We start from the raw sequence: 13524 nt of genomic DNA, 5'->3' as shown, positions 1-13524 counted from the left end.
AACAAAACAGGGAAAATCTGTAGAGTAACAGTTCAATTATTTACCATTTTTCAATCCTTAAAATGCATAAATTTCTTTCAAATGACAATAAATATAGGTAAAATCCTTTTTTTCTGATTTAATGACTTCTTTAACTTTCTTTTTTTTGTTGTCATTTTAGGTTTTTATTTTTAATGAAATCAGGTGTTACATAACAAAAGCACGAACAGCCAAACTATTCATCGCTGCTTGTGATTAGGTTTTATGAGAAAAATGAGCTCGAGTTTCCATTAATCACATATATTCCTTTTTTAAATACAAAATATTTGATTTTTTCAGCGTCTGGTTTGTGAATATTTAGAAGTTTTCCTATATTAAATCTCTCTAAAATGAATTTAATTTCTTGATTGAACTGCTGGTTGAAGAAAATAACATTTATGATTTGATTTTCTTAGATTTATTTCCAAATAAACTGTCTTGGCAGTTTAAGATGAAATCGGGCGCAGCGCCCTCCGTTTGAAAAGTGTTCGGTTGGTGTGAAGTTACGGGGCGAGTTTCTCACAAGGAGATTTTGGAAAATCGGTAGTTGGCATAATCTGGTTTGTGACTGGGGCGGGATGGCGTCCCAAGTGGACGGTGACAGTGACATGGATGAATTGAGTGACTTTGTTGACTTTTCAGGATCAGGGCTGAGGGGATCTGGGTTTAGGGGTCCGAGTCAGAGTAGCAAGCGTGGTTTGGAAAGTGTGAATTCAGAGGAAGGGAGTTCAGGAAATCGGAAAAGAGTAGTCAGAGAGCAGGTTAATCCTAAAGTGATCCTTAAGTTTAAAGATGAGAGCAATGTGGCAAGTTGTGGAATATTGACTTTATCGAGGGAATTAAAAAAGAAACTAGGTGAGGTTGTTTTTGCAAAAGTACTGAGGGATGGATGTCTTATTATAGTGTGCAAGTCTGAAGAACAGAAAAATGCAGCGATGCAGCTTGGAAGCATTGGAAAGTTGGTTGTGAGTGAGCGTAAAGTTGTTGGTGAGAAGAAAGGGTCCCGTGGAGTTATTACAGGTATTCCATTCGATGAGGACCTTGAGAAACTTAAAAGCAGTTTTGGGCCAGGAGTTGTATCTGTTAAAAGGTTGATGAGAACTGTTGATGGCCAGAGAGTGCAGAGCAGGTCGATTTTGATTCAGTTTCAAGATAATGTGATTCCTGAGAGAGTGAAAGTTGGCTGTTTGAGTTTCCCGGTTAGGGAATATGTACCACCTCCGCTTCGATGTTATAAGTGTCAGGTTTATGGCCACATAGCAGCGGTGTGCAGGGGCAAGCAGAAGTGTTCCAAATGTGGAGGAGATCACAGGATTGAGGACTGTATTGAAAATGCTCCAGTGAAGTGTTGCAATTGTGGAGGGCAACACACTGTGACGTTTGGTGGGTGTGAGGTAAGAAAGAAGGCTGTTGAGGTTGAAAAGGTTAAAGTGGCAAATAACATTTCGTACGCAGAAGCTGTGAAGAAGGTTCACACGCAAAGAAATGTTGGTATGGATGAGTCCAGAATTGGCTCCAATAGGGGTGAGAGAGGTATTGTTTTGTCTGTAAAGGATGTAGTGATGTTTTTGTCCTACGTGATTAATTGTAATGAGCAGGCAAAGCATAAAGTGGATAAGACCAAGATGGTGGTAAAGGGTGCAGAGATGTATCTGGGTGCTAGAGGGGTGTCATGGGAGCAGGTGTACAGGAGGCTGGAGGAGGATAGTAAGATGAGTGGAGCAATTAGTGAAAAGACCTGAATATTCTTCAATGGAATGCCAGGAGCCTTGTTGCGAACGGACAGGAATTTAAAGGATATGTGCAATATAGTGAGGTGAAGCCAGATTTAATTTGTATTCAGGAAACTCGACTCAAACCCTCATTAGATTTCGTTATTAGAGGATACCAGTGTGTACGAAGGGATAGGGAAGGAGGAAATGGTGGAGGATGTGCTATTTTTATTAAAGATGGTGTTCAGTATAGGGTGTTAAATAAAGGGAAAGATTTGGAGTTTATTGTTATCGAAGTGTGGGGTAAGGAGGGTAGGGTTGTTGTGGTCAATTTTTATAATCCATGTAAAAAGTTATCACTGGAAGGAATGGAAGTTATTATGAATTATCTTGAGGGTAAATGTATTTGTTGTGGTGACTTTAATGCTCACAGTACGCTGTGGGGGGGTCGTAATGATGAGAATGGTGAAGTGGTTGAGGAGATGATAGATTTAAAGAGTCTTGTTTGCCTGAATGATGGAAGTGGAACAAGGTGTGATTTTAAAAGAGGAACAGAGTCAGCTATTGACTTGACTTTAGTGTCTGAAAATATTGCTGGGATTTGTAGTTGGAAAGTGGATAGAGAGACAACTATAGGGAGTGACCATCGCCCAATTAGTATAGAGGTGGGTGTAAATATTGAGAATGTGGATATAGGGGGAGTGAGGAGGTGGTGCTATAAAGACATAGATTGGAATAGGTTTAGAATTTTGTGTGACAAGGAAATGGAATGTATTGATGTGCAATCTAATGTTAATGATTATAATTTGTCCTTTTGCAGGGCAATTGTAAGAGCAGCAGAAAAGACGATTAAAAGGAAGGAAGGAAGGCGCAAGGGGAAGATTGTGCCTTGGTGGTCTGAAGATTGTAGTACTGTTATTCGAGAAAGGAATAAAGCTTATAAGAGTCTTAAAAGAAATCTGTCTTATCAAAATTATATTGAATTCAAAAGGAAGGAAGCAGAGGCAAGGAAAGTAATTAAAGGGACTAAAAGAGCTTATTGGAGAGAGTATTGTGGGAAGTTGGGTAGGCAGACACCTATAAGCCAAGTATGGGGAACAATTAAAAGAATGTCAGGAATTTATAAAAGTTATAACTACCCAGTAATGAAAAATGGTGAGCAGACGGTTGTTAGAAATTCAGATAAAGCAGAGCTGTTAGCTAAACATTTTGTAAAAGTTCATAGCAGTAGTAATCTAAGTTTAGAGGAGAAGAGAGCAAGAGAGGAGACTGTGGGGAGTCATATTAATATGTTTGAGAATGTAGGGGGCAATGATAGTGTGATTAATACAGAATTCACAATGAAGGAGCTAAATGACGCGTTAAGCAAGTGTGGTAAAACAACTCCTGGGAAAGATGAAGTTAGCTATAGTATGCTAAAGAATCTTAGTGGTAAATGTAAAAATTTTTTGCTTGTTCTGTATAATAAAGTGTGGGCAGAGGGCTATTTGCCTGAACAATGGAAGGAAGCTGTAATTATACCAATCTGTAAGCCAGGTAAGGATCCTTGTTTAGCTGAGAGTTATAGGCCTATTGCACTGACCTCCCATGTGGGTAAATTGATGGAGAAAATGGTCAATGACAGACTTTGTTACTTTTTAGAAAAGTATGAGTTACTTAAAAACCATCAGTATGGGTTTAGGAAGGGGAGGAGTACTTTGGATCCTGTGGTTATTTTGGAATATGAAATTAGGAAGGCCCAAGTGAATAAGGAGAGTGTGATTGCTGTTTTCTTTGATGTGGAGAAAGCGTATGATATGATGTGGAGGGAGGGGCTAATCATAAGGTTGCATCAGATGGGAATCCGTGGGAAGATGTTGGGATGGGTGAAAAGTTTTTTAAGTGAAAGAAAAATTCTAGTGCGAGTGGGGAAAGATTTTAGTGCTAAGTATGATGTAGAAAACGGCACACCTCAAGGTAGTGTAGTAAGCCCTGTGTTATTTAGTGTTATGATAAATGAAATATTTTGTGATGTTGAAGGTTTTGTAGGATGTTCTCTTTTTGCAGATGATGGAGTAATGTGGAAAAGGGGTAAAAATATTAATTTTATTGTGAGTAAAATGCAGCAAGCTATACACAAAGTGGAGGAATGGACTATAAGGTGGGGTTTTAGATTTTCTGTCAGTAAGACAAAAACAATGTTTTTTACACGAAAAAAGGTTGATCAAGTAAATGTTAAACTGTATGGGGTGAATTTAGAAAAAGTAAGTGAGTTTAAGTATTTGGGTATATGGTTTGATCCAAGGCTAACATGGGTGTTGCACATTAGTAAGGTGGTGGAAAAATGTAAGAAGGTGATAAATATTATGAGATGTTTGAGGGGTCGGGACTGGGGAGCTAGCCGGAATTGTCTTAAAGCAATTTATATTGCTATGGTTAGATCAGTGATAGATTATGGCTGTGTAGTTTACAGTTCAGCTGCCAAGACCAACCTGAAAAAATTGGAAGTTGTTCAGAGTCTTGCATTGAGGTTATGCTGTGGAGCAATGAAAACAACCCCAGTAGATGCCATTCAAGTGGAGATGGGAGAGATGCCATTAGAGTTTAGAAGGATGCAATTAGCTCTGACTTATTGGGCTAACTTGCAGGGACATAGACAAAGTCATCCGGTGTTGAACGTGTTGCAGCCAAGTCAGGAAAAAGAAAAGGTGCAGATTAATAGCTTTGGATGGGTAATAGAAAGCATGACACAAGAGTCCGGAATAGATCAACTTGAAATAAGTCCAACGGTTTCAATTTCTCTTACTCCTCCATGGTTACTGACAGAGATAAAGGTGGATCTAAGCTTATTGGAAAAGAAGTGTAGTAGTGGTTCTGTTAATGGGTATATTTCTTATGTTTATTCAAATGATTTGGTTATTTATACTGATGCGTCAAGGTCACTTTCAGGTCAGGTTGGAGTGTCCTTTGTTATTCCTGAATTAGGCATTGCTATTAATAAAAGAACAAGCGATAAGTTATCAGTGTACACTGGGGAATTGGCAGCAATATTGCTGGCTTTAAACTGGACAGAGGACAATGGAAAAGAGAGAACTGTGATTGCAACTGACTCCAGCAGTGCAGCAATAAGTGTTAAAAATTTGAAATCTGAGGCTAGACAAGATATTATATGTGAAATTGGTCAAGTTAGTTATAGGCTAGGGAGACAAGGCAAGCAAGTTATTATTTTGTGGGTTCCGGCACACATAGGAGTGGATGGAAATGAGTTTGCAGACAAATATGCAAAAAGAGGGGCTGCTAAAAGTGTAATTGACTTTCCCATGAAGTATAGTAGATCTGAAGTTAAAACAATAGTTAAAGAACAAATGAAGAAGAAATGGCAAAGACAATGGGATACCTGCTTGAAAGGTCGCTTTATTACTCCATTCAAAGAAGTGTAGAGAGGAATTTAGTAGAACAGGGCTGTTTAGGCCGGAAAGAGGAGGATGTCTTGTCACGATTAAGACTCGGGCACACAGGGCTGAATAGCACTCTGAGAATTATTGGTAAGCATAATACAGGGGAATGTGAATGCTGTAGAGTGGAGGAGAATGTTGAACATGTATTGATTTATTGCCCCAAGTTTCAGCAGCAGAGAAGAGTATTCAAGAGGAAAGTCTGTGATAGTAAAATTAAATTCGAGGTCAGGGAAATTTTGAGTAATTTATCTTTGAAACATGTTGCTAGAGCATTGCTTTTATTTATGGAAAGAACAGGTTTAAGAGAGAGGGTTTAAGGGCTGCTGGGGCCTTCCTGCCCCACACTCCATTCCAGAAGGTGGCGGTAATGCACCTAAAGTTGCGTGCCAACTGCCATTAAACAAAAAGAAGAAGAAGAAGAAGAAGAAGATGAAATCGGAAGTGAGCGGATAGACCTATCTCAATAGCCCGGAAGTAGAAACTCTCCGCTCCAAACGTGTTTCCATGTGTGGGACTGAAGACGTTAGAGAAACACACGCAGCAGGTTTGTGTCGTTCATGTTTTAATTCTCACTTTTTTTGTTCTTCTGCTGAGTTTGAGGATTTGTGTGGCTCTTTTGAAGTGAAATATTGGATCTTTGATTCCCTGCAAAAACGTAACTTTGGATCTTCAGCGACCAGTCGTGTTGCTGTAGTCAGAGCTAACAGTCTAGCTTTAGTTTAATCTAAATTAACTAGTTGTGTCACTGAGAGCAGAGTAATTTAAAGCTCCTTGGATGTGGTTAGTGCTCTGGTTTACCTTCTGAAGATACCAGACAAGACACAGGCTTGTCTGGTAGTGTCTGGTGTGTAGCTCGTTTACGTACCGAGCTTCATTGAGAAAACAGCAGATTTAAAGTTTGATTTTATACCAGAAATGATTCCGTCACATTAATCGGATTTTAACATTTACTTTGAATCACTATCATCCACTGTTCGATTCGGCGACATTATATTGACTATTTGATTCCTTAAATATGTATAATCTTCTTTTCAAACTAAGTGTTCGGATCGTTCTTGCTGCTTTTCCTGAGGTTGACCAGTCAAAGTTACCAGAAACCTTTAATGCTTGATGTCAAATTAGCGCCTTTAATTAAAGTGTGGAGCCTTCATTTATATCAGTAACCTGCTGCTTCAGTCCCACCTAGTGTTCAGAGGAATCTTTCACTTTTTCCTCTGGTTTGGAACCAGTTTACATTCCAGCTGCCATCAAAAAACTGCAGATTTTGGGCTTTCTTTTGTAAAGTAAATGATTTGAGTTGTACTGTTGACACTTTTTAAATCAAAAGGATCCACTTTTTAATTTGGCAATTATATTTTACATCAATAAGTTACTTAGATATTATTTTTGTTCCATTAATAGAAATACTTAAGACAGACTTTGGTGCTTCTTGATGTATAAACTAATTTTCTGGACTGGAACTAGTTTACATTCCAAACTAAAGATCAACTGAAGCAGATTTAAGTTTCCCTTCTTCAAATAATTGTTCCGCTCTAAATAGCGGTGGCATTAACACAGTTTTAAATCAACAAGATGCACTTTTTTAATTCAGCAGTAGTGTTCTTCATCAATAAGCTCTATAGATTTTTTATTTATCGTTTTGTATGATGTCTTGCACAGTTTTATCCCCAGGCCTTAAATTATAATTCATAGATAGATAGTTTATTAATCCTGAGGGGTAATTCAAGTGGAGCCCGTTTCCATGAAGGAGTTCATTGAAAAAAACTGCAGATTTGAGGTTTCTTTTGGTGTCTGAATTGATCTGATTTTATTAAAGAGGTATTAAGTGTTTGTTTCTCCATCAGATTTCCGTTCGTCATGACGTCGCTGGCCCACCAGCTCAAGAGGCTCGCACTGCCTCAGAATGACTCCAACCTTCTGGTCCGTCGGGAGGTCGCCTCGCTGCTCTTCGACCCCAAAGATGCTGCGACTATGGACAGAAGTACCTTCTACGCCCTCGGTGAGTCCGTCCTCCTGGTCCTGCTCCAGGTTCAGAGGTTCCTCTCCAACCATCTCTAACCATCTCATTCCCCCTTCAGGCTGCACAGGGCTGGAGGAGCTGCTGGGAATCGAACCAGCGTTCCTGGAGTTCCAGGACACTCTGTTCAGCCGGGCATCGCTGACTCTGGAGCGCAGCGTCCAGTCCAAGGAGGTCAACGAGAAGCTGGATGCCGGCATCTCGCTTTTCCTCACCCGCCTCTGCCCATACTTCCTCCTCAAACCAGCGCACAAGTGCATCGAGTGGCTGGTTCACCGGTACGCCGTCGCAACTAACCTGATGTCCAGTCACCACATTTCATTCATTTGTTAAAGAATAAACTCATCGACGGTCCCGGTTTCTAATCTGAACAGATGAACAAATCAGCCTCCACTGAGAAAAGCAGCTGGATAGCTCAGAGGGTAACACCGCTGACTTTGACATGGGAAATTGGTGGTTCAAATCCCGATCAGTTGTCCAATGAGGACCCTTAGTAAGGGCCTTAGTGTGGCCTGCCTACCTACCTACCTTGTGTTGTATCTACTCTCAGTTGTACGTCGCTTTGGGTAAAAGCGTCTGCTAACTGAAACTGTAAATTGTATTCTGAGAAAACAGCACATCTAAGGTTTTCTTGTGTTGATTTGATTATTGATCTAAAGGATGTATTATATGAAGTAAAAATCAATAAATTCTATCAGTAACCTGCTGCTTCAGTGGTCCATCAGGCAAAACATTTATTAATCACTTTAATTTGATCATAGACTTCTTGGACTCGACCTTGGACTTGACTAGGAATTAAACTTAGGCTTTGACTTAGGATTTGTAAGTCTTGGCTTGCCACTTGTTGGTGTAGACTTCTGTTTGACCTGGAGCTTATTAATCTTGACTTGGGACTCATTTGTTTTGATCTGCTTGTTGTGGTTGACTTGGGACTGGTCTTGGGACTTGTTGGATTTTTGTTAGAGTTTGAGTTGAGTTTCATCTTGAAGTCAAGTTTGTTGGTCTTCAGCTGGAGCTGTTTGGTGCTGATTTAGGAATTGACTGGTGACTCCACTGTGGTCCTACTCTGTGATTTTTACATTTTAATTTGTGACTTGTTGATTTTTACTTCGGACTTGACCTTGGAACTTGACTTGGGACTAGTTAATCTTGATTTGACACTTATTGGCATTGACTCTGGAGTTGTCATAGAACTTGTTGGTCTTGACCAGAAACTTGTTGGTCTTGACTTGGACTCATTGGTCTTGACATTGGACTTGTTCATGTTGATCCAAGACTTGGCATGTGACTTGGGACTTGTTGGCCTTGATTTTGGACTCACTGGTTCTGGCTTTGGATTTGTCCAGGGCCTTGACATAAGACCTAATCTGGGATTTGTAAGTCTTGATTTGGGACTTTATTCTGCCCTTTTAAGTCTTTGGTCTCGTCATGGGACTTGATTTTGGATTTGACTCGTGGGATAAACTTATCAATTCTGTTTTTAACTGAAGGATTCACATTTAAATTCAGCATTCCTTTAATCTAATAACTAACAGCAGTGCTTCCTGTTTAAAGTAATGTTTTGCCGCTCAGTACTTCCTGTTTCACTACCGTTGACACTAAAGTCCAGTTTTCTTGGTGTTTTGTGTTGCAGCTTCCATATCCAACTTTACAATGCCGACATGCTGTTGTCCTGCGCACTGCCATATCACGACACCAACGTGTTCGTCAGAGTCCTGCAGCTCCTCAAGATTAAAGATGCCACCAACCGATGGAACTGGCTCCTCTGCCTGCAGGTCAGCCTACAACCAAACCTCACATCTGGTGCTGTCGACCGCAGAGGTCAAACCTGAACCCAACTGTCTGTCTGTTTTGTGGTATATCAATTAGGGATGTGCGCGACTAGTCGTTTAATCGTTTAATTGCCTACTCATTTATTAAACGTTTAGTATTTGACTAGTCGGTTAAACGCTGCATTAAGCATCATGCTCCTTGTTCTCCGTGCCTCTGCCTCGGCTTCTTTGTAAACAGGCTGAGCAGCCAGGGAGGGAATTGCTCCTCCTCCCCTCCCCTCCCATCACACGTAGCAGGGGGCGGGGCCACACAGTTTGGGGAAGAAAGTTTGGAAAGGTAAAGTGGGAAAATGGCGACACTCCCGTTTAAGAAAATCAGCACCGTTTGGCAGTATTTTGACGCAGCAGATGACAACAAGCTCGCCTGTCGGCTGTGTAAGCAGAAACCAGTGTTGCCAACTTAGCGACTTTCTCGCTAAATCTAGCGACTTTCCAAAGCGTCCTCGCGACTTTTTAATGTCAAAAGTGACTAGCAACAAATCTAGTGACTTTTTCTGTCGTTTTGGAGACTCTGACAGGAAAACTGGGCTCATTCTGCAGTTACTGTCCTCAACAAGCAGCAGGTGCTGCTGTGAGCTTCTCCCCCTCCCAGAGCACAGGCTGTCAGTCCAGTAACCCCACAGCAGTCCCAGTGTCTGATTAGAGGACACATCACTCCGCGGCCAGACGGCAGGTGAATCGCGCATGCGCAAAGTCACTACAGATCCCATCCAGACTTACGGAGCGGGATATAAATGAAAATGTTTCTTCACTGTCATTAGGTGGCTTTATAGACTAGTCGACTAGTCGCAAATAAAATTTGAGACTAGTCGGTGGGAAATTAGTCGAAATTCCCGTCCCTAATATCAATCAGAATAACAATAATAAAGTATTTCATGTGATTTTGTTGCCTTAGAAACCAGGTGTGCCGCTGTCCAGAGGAGCCCTGATCAACCACTGCTACAGCGACCTGAGCTTCATGGACTTCATCTGCTCCATGGTGACCAGGTCCATCCAGGTGAGCTGAGTGGGAGCATGTACAGATCGAAGGAAGCTGGTCCTCCGTTTGAACCTGCTAAACTCTTCTTCTCCTCTTCAGGCTTATTCAGGACACTCAGGGAGTTGCTCCCAGCTCAGAGTGATCTTCTCCTTCTACGCCTCCACCATCGTTCCTGCTCTGGACACTGTGGACAAAGTGTCCGACACCATCATCTCCAAACTGCTGCCATATGTCCAGAAGGTAATCGATTTGCTGTTCACCTGAACAACACACAGGATAAAAAAAACAACAACAGTCTTGACCTGAGACTAGTTGGTATTGACTTGTTGGTCCTCATCTGGGACTGCTTAATTTTTGGTCTTGAAGTGGAACTGGTTGTTCTCAACATGGACTAGTTGGACATTGACTTGTTCATCTTGCACTGGTTTGTCTTGACACGAGACTGGTTGGACTTGACTTATTGATCTTGAATTAGTACTAGTCCGTCTTGACCTAGTACAGTAATATGTTGGTTTCAGTTCAAGGACCTGGGGACTCTAGTTTGAATTTGCGCTAAACATTTTACTCCTGTGGTGACCTGGTCTGGTTGTTCCTGCAGGGTCTGAAGTCGTCCCTGACAGACTATAAAGCCGCCACCTACATGATCGTGTGCCAGCTGGCGGTGAAGGTGGTGATGGAGTCGAGTCTTGTGGACAGTCTCGCCGTTCACATCAGCAAGTCTCTAGTCAAAGAGCCAGTTCTGGCCAAAGAGGGTCTGGGCTGCCTCACTGTGCTGCTGCAGAACCAGAAGGAAGATGCCGCCGGACCCAGGTAGGACCGGACTCCTGGTAGGGATGTTTTGGACATGGTGCAGGTGGGCCGTCAGCTCATGTGTTTGTTTCTTCATGTATGTTCAGAGCTGTTGGCCGTCTCTGCTCGATGCCGGCGCTGGTTCCGACGCTGCAGGTCATGGCGGCGGTTCATGACATCAGTCCTCTACTGCGTTACCTGCTGCCCCACCTGGTCCACGGTGTGTTCGCCAGCAGCTCAGGTGAGACCTGCAGCATCTGGATATGAAATGTTTTCAGCTCTACAGGTGAGATCAGAGTTTACCTGTTGTTCTCTGTTACAGGTGAGACAGAGACAGACAAGCTCAGAGTGTTGGAGTCGATCCTGAAGTCCGTCCCCCTAACCAAAGACCTGGACCGGACCGTGGCTCGGTAAACCTCAACCTCCAGACCTGGTTAGACTGTTCAGCTTGACCTGCTTCCTGATAAGCAGAGTTCATTCAACACAGATTCACATCTGCACAAGACTAGTCCCAGTCAAGTCTCAAGTCTTTAGAGGACGAGTTTGAGTCATGACTCAAGTTTTAGAGGACTAGAATGAGTTGAGTATTTAGGAAGCATGTCCAAAATATGTCTTAAATCTTCTGATGTCTAAACCGCTGGATACCTAATGTCTTCAGTGGTCTAACCCAAGTCAAATGTCAAGACTGTAGAGGAGGAGTCCAAGTCTAATTTTTGGAGGACGAGTTCAAATAAGGTATCAAGTCTTCAGTCTGAGTTGAGTATTTAGAGGAATGGTCCAAGGCATTCTTCAAGTCTTTAGAGGGGTTACAGAATCAAATCTGTAAATTACTGGTAGAAGTCAAGTGCCAAGTCTTTAGAAGGCAAAATTGATTCAGGTCTTGAGAGGGCTAGTCAGAGTTGAGTCTCAGGTTTTCAGAAGGCTAGTCTGAGTAAGGTCCCAAGTCCTTGGAGGACTAGTTCTAGTCACATCTTTAAAGGACTAGTCTGAAGCATATTTCAAGGATTTAGAGGGGTACTTGGAGTCATGTCTCAAGTCTTTAGAGGGCTAGTCCAAGTCACAGTTCAAGTCTTTAGACAGCTAGTCTGAGTCATGTAAGGTTTCATCGGTTCGTCCTGCCGTTACTATACTCTGAGAGTTGCTGTGTTTCTTCTTCAGGTTGCTGCTGGACGAGTATCTGAGTCAAACCGAACTTTCTGCTGAAAACCTGTCAGCACTCGACCAGCGTCTGCTGCCTCTAGTTCGACTGTTCGAGTCCAAGTACGTTTGCTGCTGCAACGTTTAGTCCAAAGTCATTTCAGTTTGAATATTTAGGTGCCTGTCCTTCTCTTTATTAACACCAGAACGCAGATCTAAAGTAAACTCTATAATTAAACTGTTTCTGTCTCTACTGAACGTGTCGGAGGAGTGATGCTGCCCCCTGGTGGTGTGGTGGCGCTATGTCAGTCAGACACAATGTAAAAATACAAGTCCTGGCTGCTGTAAATCCAGCTTTAGTCCACATTTAGAAGCATCCTCAGGTGTGCGTTTGTCCTCCACCAGGTATGTCGGTGCTCTGGATGGTGTCCTCGCAGGTCATGTGACCGACATCAGCGACACACAGCAGAAACATCTGTTCCATCACTTCCTGTCCCTGTCTCTGAGCAGTGGGAAGTTCCAGGTAAACTTCACTCCGTTTCACTAGCAGCTCTTTAGCTCTCTGCAGATTTAATGAGTTAACTTGGCGCCTAACTGTCTTTGTGTCTCAGATTCTGGGCGACTCGAACACATCGCTGCTGCTCAGCCTGAAACATCCTCAGCCTTCAGTCCGATTGTCGGCTGTGGAGCATCTGATGGACATCGTCACCTCCGGACAGGTACAGCAGCAGATTCACCGATTACACCTGTTCCTCTGGTCTCTAAGAACGGAACATCCAACTCTTTCTATTATAAACCAGTCAGATGAATGAATCCTGATGTTTATCTCCGATTCATCCTCCAGCAGAACTTTTAAATGTGTGTTTGGTTTTGTCTGGAGCAGCAGCAGAGTTTGGACGAAGGTTTCCTGAAAGACGCCGTTGTAGAACGTCTGCAGGATGAAGCTCCATCAGTCGTCTCTGCGGCTCTGAGGGTCCTGGAGGTGAGTCTGGATGATTTAAAGACTCTAGTAAAGACTGTAACAAAGGCTCTAGTAAAGACTGTAACAAAGGCTAACAAAGGCTCTCGTAAAGACTGTAACAAAGGCTAACAAAGGCTCTAGTAAAGACTGTAACAAAGGCTCTAGTAAAGACTCTAATAACGGCTCTAAAGGTCCAGTCACACCGACTGACTGTCCAACTGTCTAACTGGGGTTTTGGGTCTTCCAGGTGGTTCTGGACGTTCTGGAGCCTGAAGACGTCGTGTCGTGTTGCCTGTCTCTGCTGAACAGAGCCGATGTGTCCGACGCTGAACGCTGGTCAGTGAACTACACAAATAGAATCCAGTATTAAAGGCTCCTGTAGATGAGTCGATCCACTGACTCAACATCTGGATGAACTCTGACGCGTTTTCAATAGATTTCCGCATCATTGTGGACAGATTTGAGTCGTTTTACACAAATTCACAAATGACACAAGTCATTTTGGAAGCTTTTCGAGTCGTATTGGGCAAATTTTGATAAAATTTGTTCAACTTTGAGTCATTTTCAAACATGTTTTTCAGTAATTTCCACCAAGTTTGAAACATTTTGCACTAATTTCAAATTTCAAGTCATTTTGGAAGT

General features: G+C 42.3%; 1 protein-coding gene across 1 annotated transcript in view; it reads left to right on the top strand.

Moving 5' to 3' along the window:
- The first annotated feature begins 5593 nt into the window (after positions 1-5593).
- The window catches only part of heatr1 (HEAT repeat containing 1), a 32283-nt gene continuing 24352 nt past the window's right edge, over positions 5594-13524 (top strand). The window contains exons 1-14 of the mRNA XM_051939596.1: positions 5594-5711; positions 7012-7166; positions 7246-7462; positions 8818-8959; positions 9912-10013; positions 10095-10235; positions 10594-10805; positions 10892-11019; positions 11107-11194; positions 11943-12044; positions 12327-12444; positions 12533-12640; positions 12805-12903; positions 13130-13218. Of these exons, the coding sequence (XP_051795556.1) occupies positions 7025-7166; positions 7246-7462; positions 8818-8959; positions 9912-10013; positions 10095-10235; positions 10594-10805; positions 10892-11019; positions 11107-11194; positions 11943-12044; positions 12327-12444; positions 12533-12640; positions 12805-12903; positions 13130-13218 (1688 nt within the window). The 5' untranslated portion in view covers positions 5594-5711; positions 7012-7024. The remainder of the gene's footprint in view (positions 5712-7011; positions 7167-7245; positions 7463-8817; positions 8960-9911; positions 10014-10094; positions 10236-10593; positions 10806-10891; positions 11020-11106; positions 11195-11942; positions 12045-12326; positions 12445-12532; positions 12641-12804; positions 12904-13129; positions 13219-13524) is intronic.

The sequence above is a fragment of the Acanthochromis polyacanthus genome, chromosome 19 (assembly GCF_021347895.1).
Source record: "Acanthochromis polyacanthus isolate Apoly-LR-REF ecotype Palm Island chromosome 19, KAUST_Apoly_ChrSc, whole genome shotgun sequence".
NCBI lineage: Eukaryota > Metazoa > Chordata > Actinopteri > Pomacentridae > Acanthochromis > Acanthochromis polyacanthus.
Note: the sequence above shows the minus strand (reverse complement) of the source record. Positions and strands in the feature narration are given on the sequence as shown.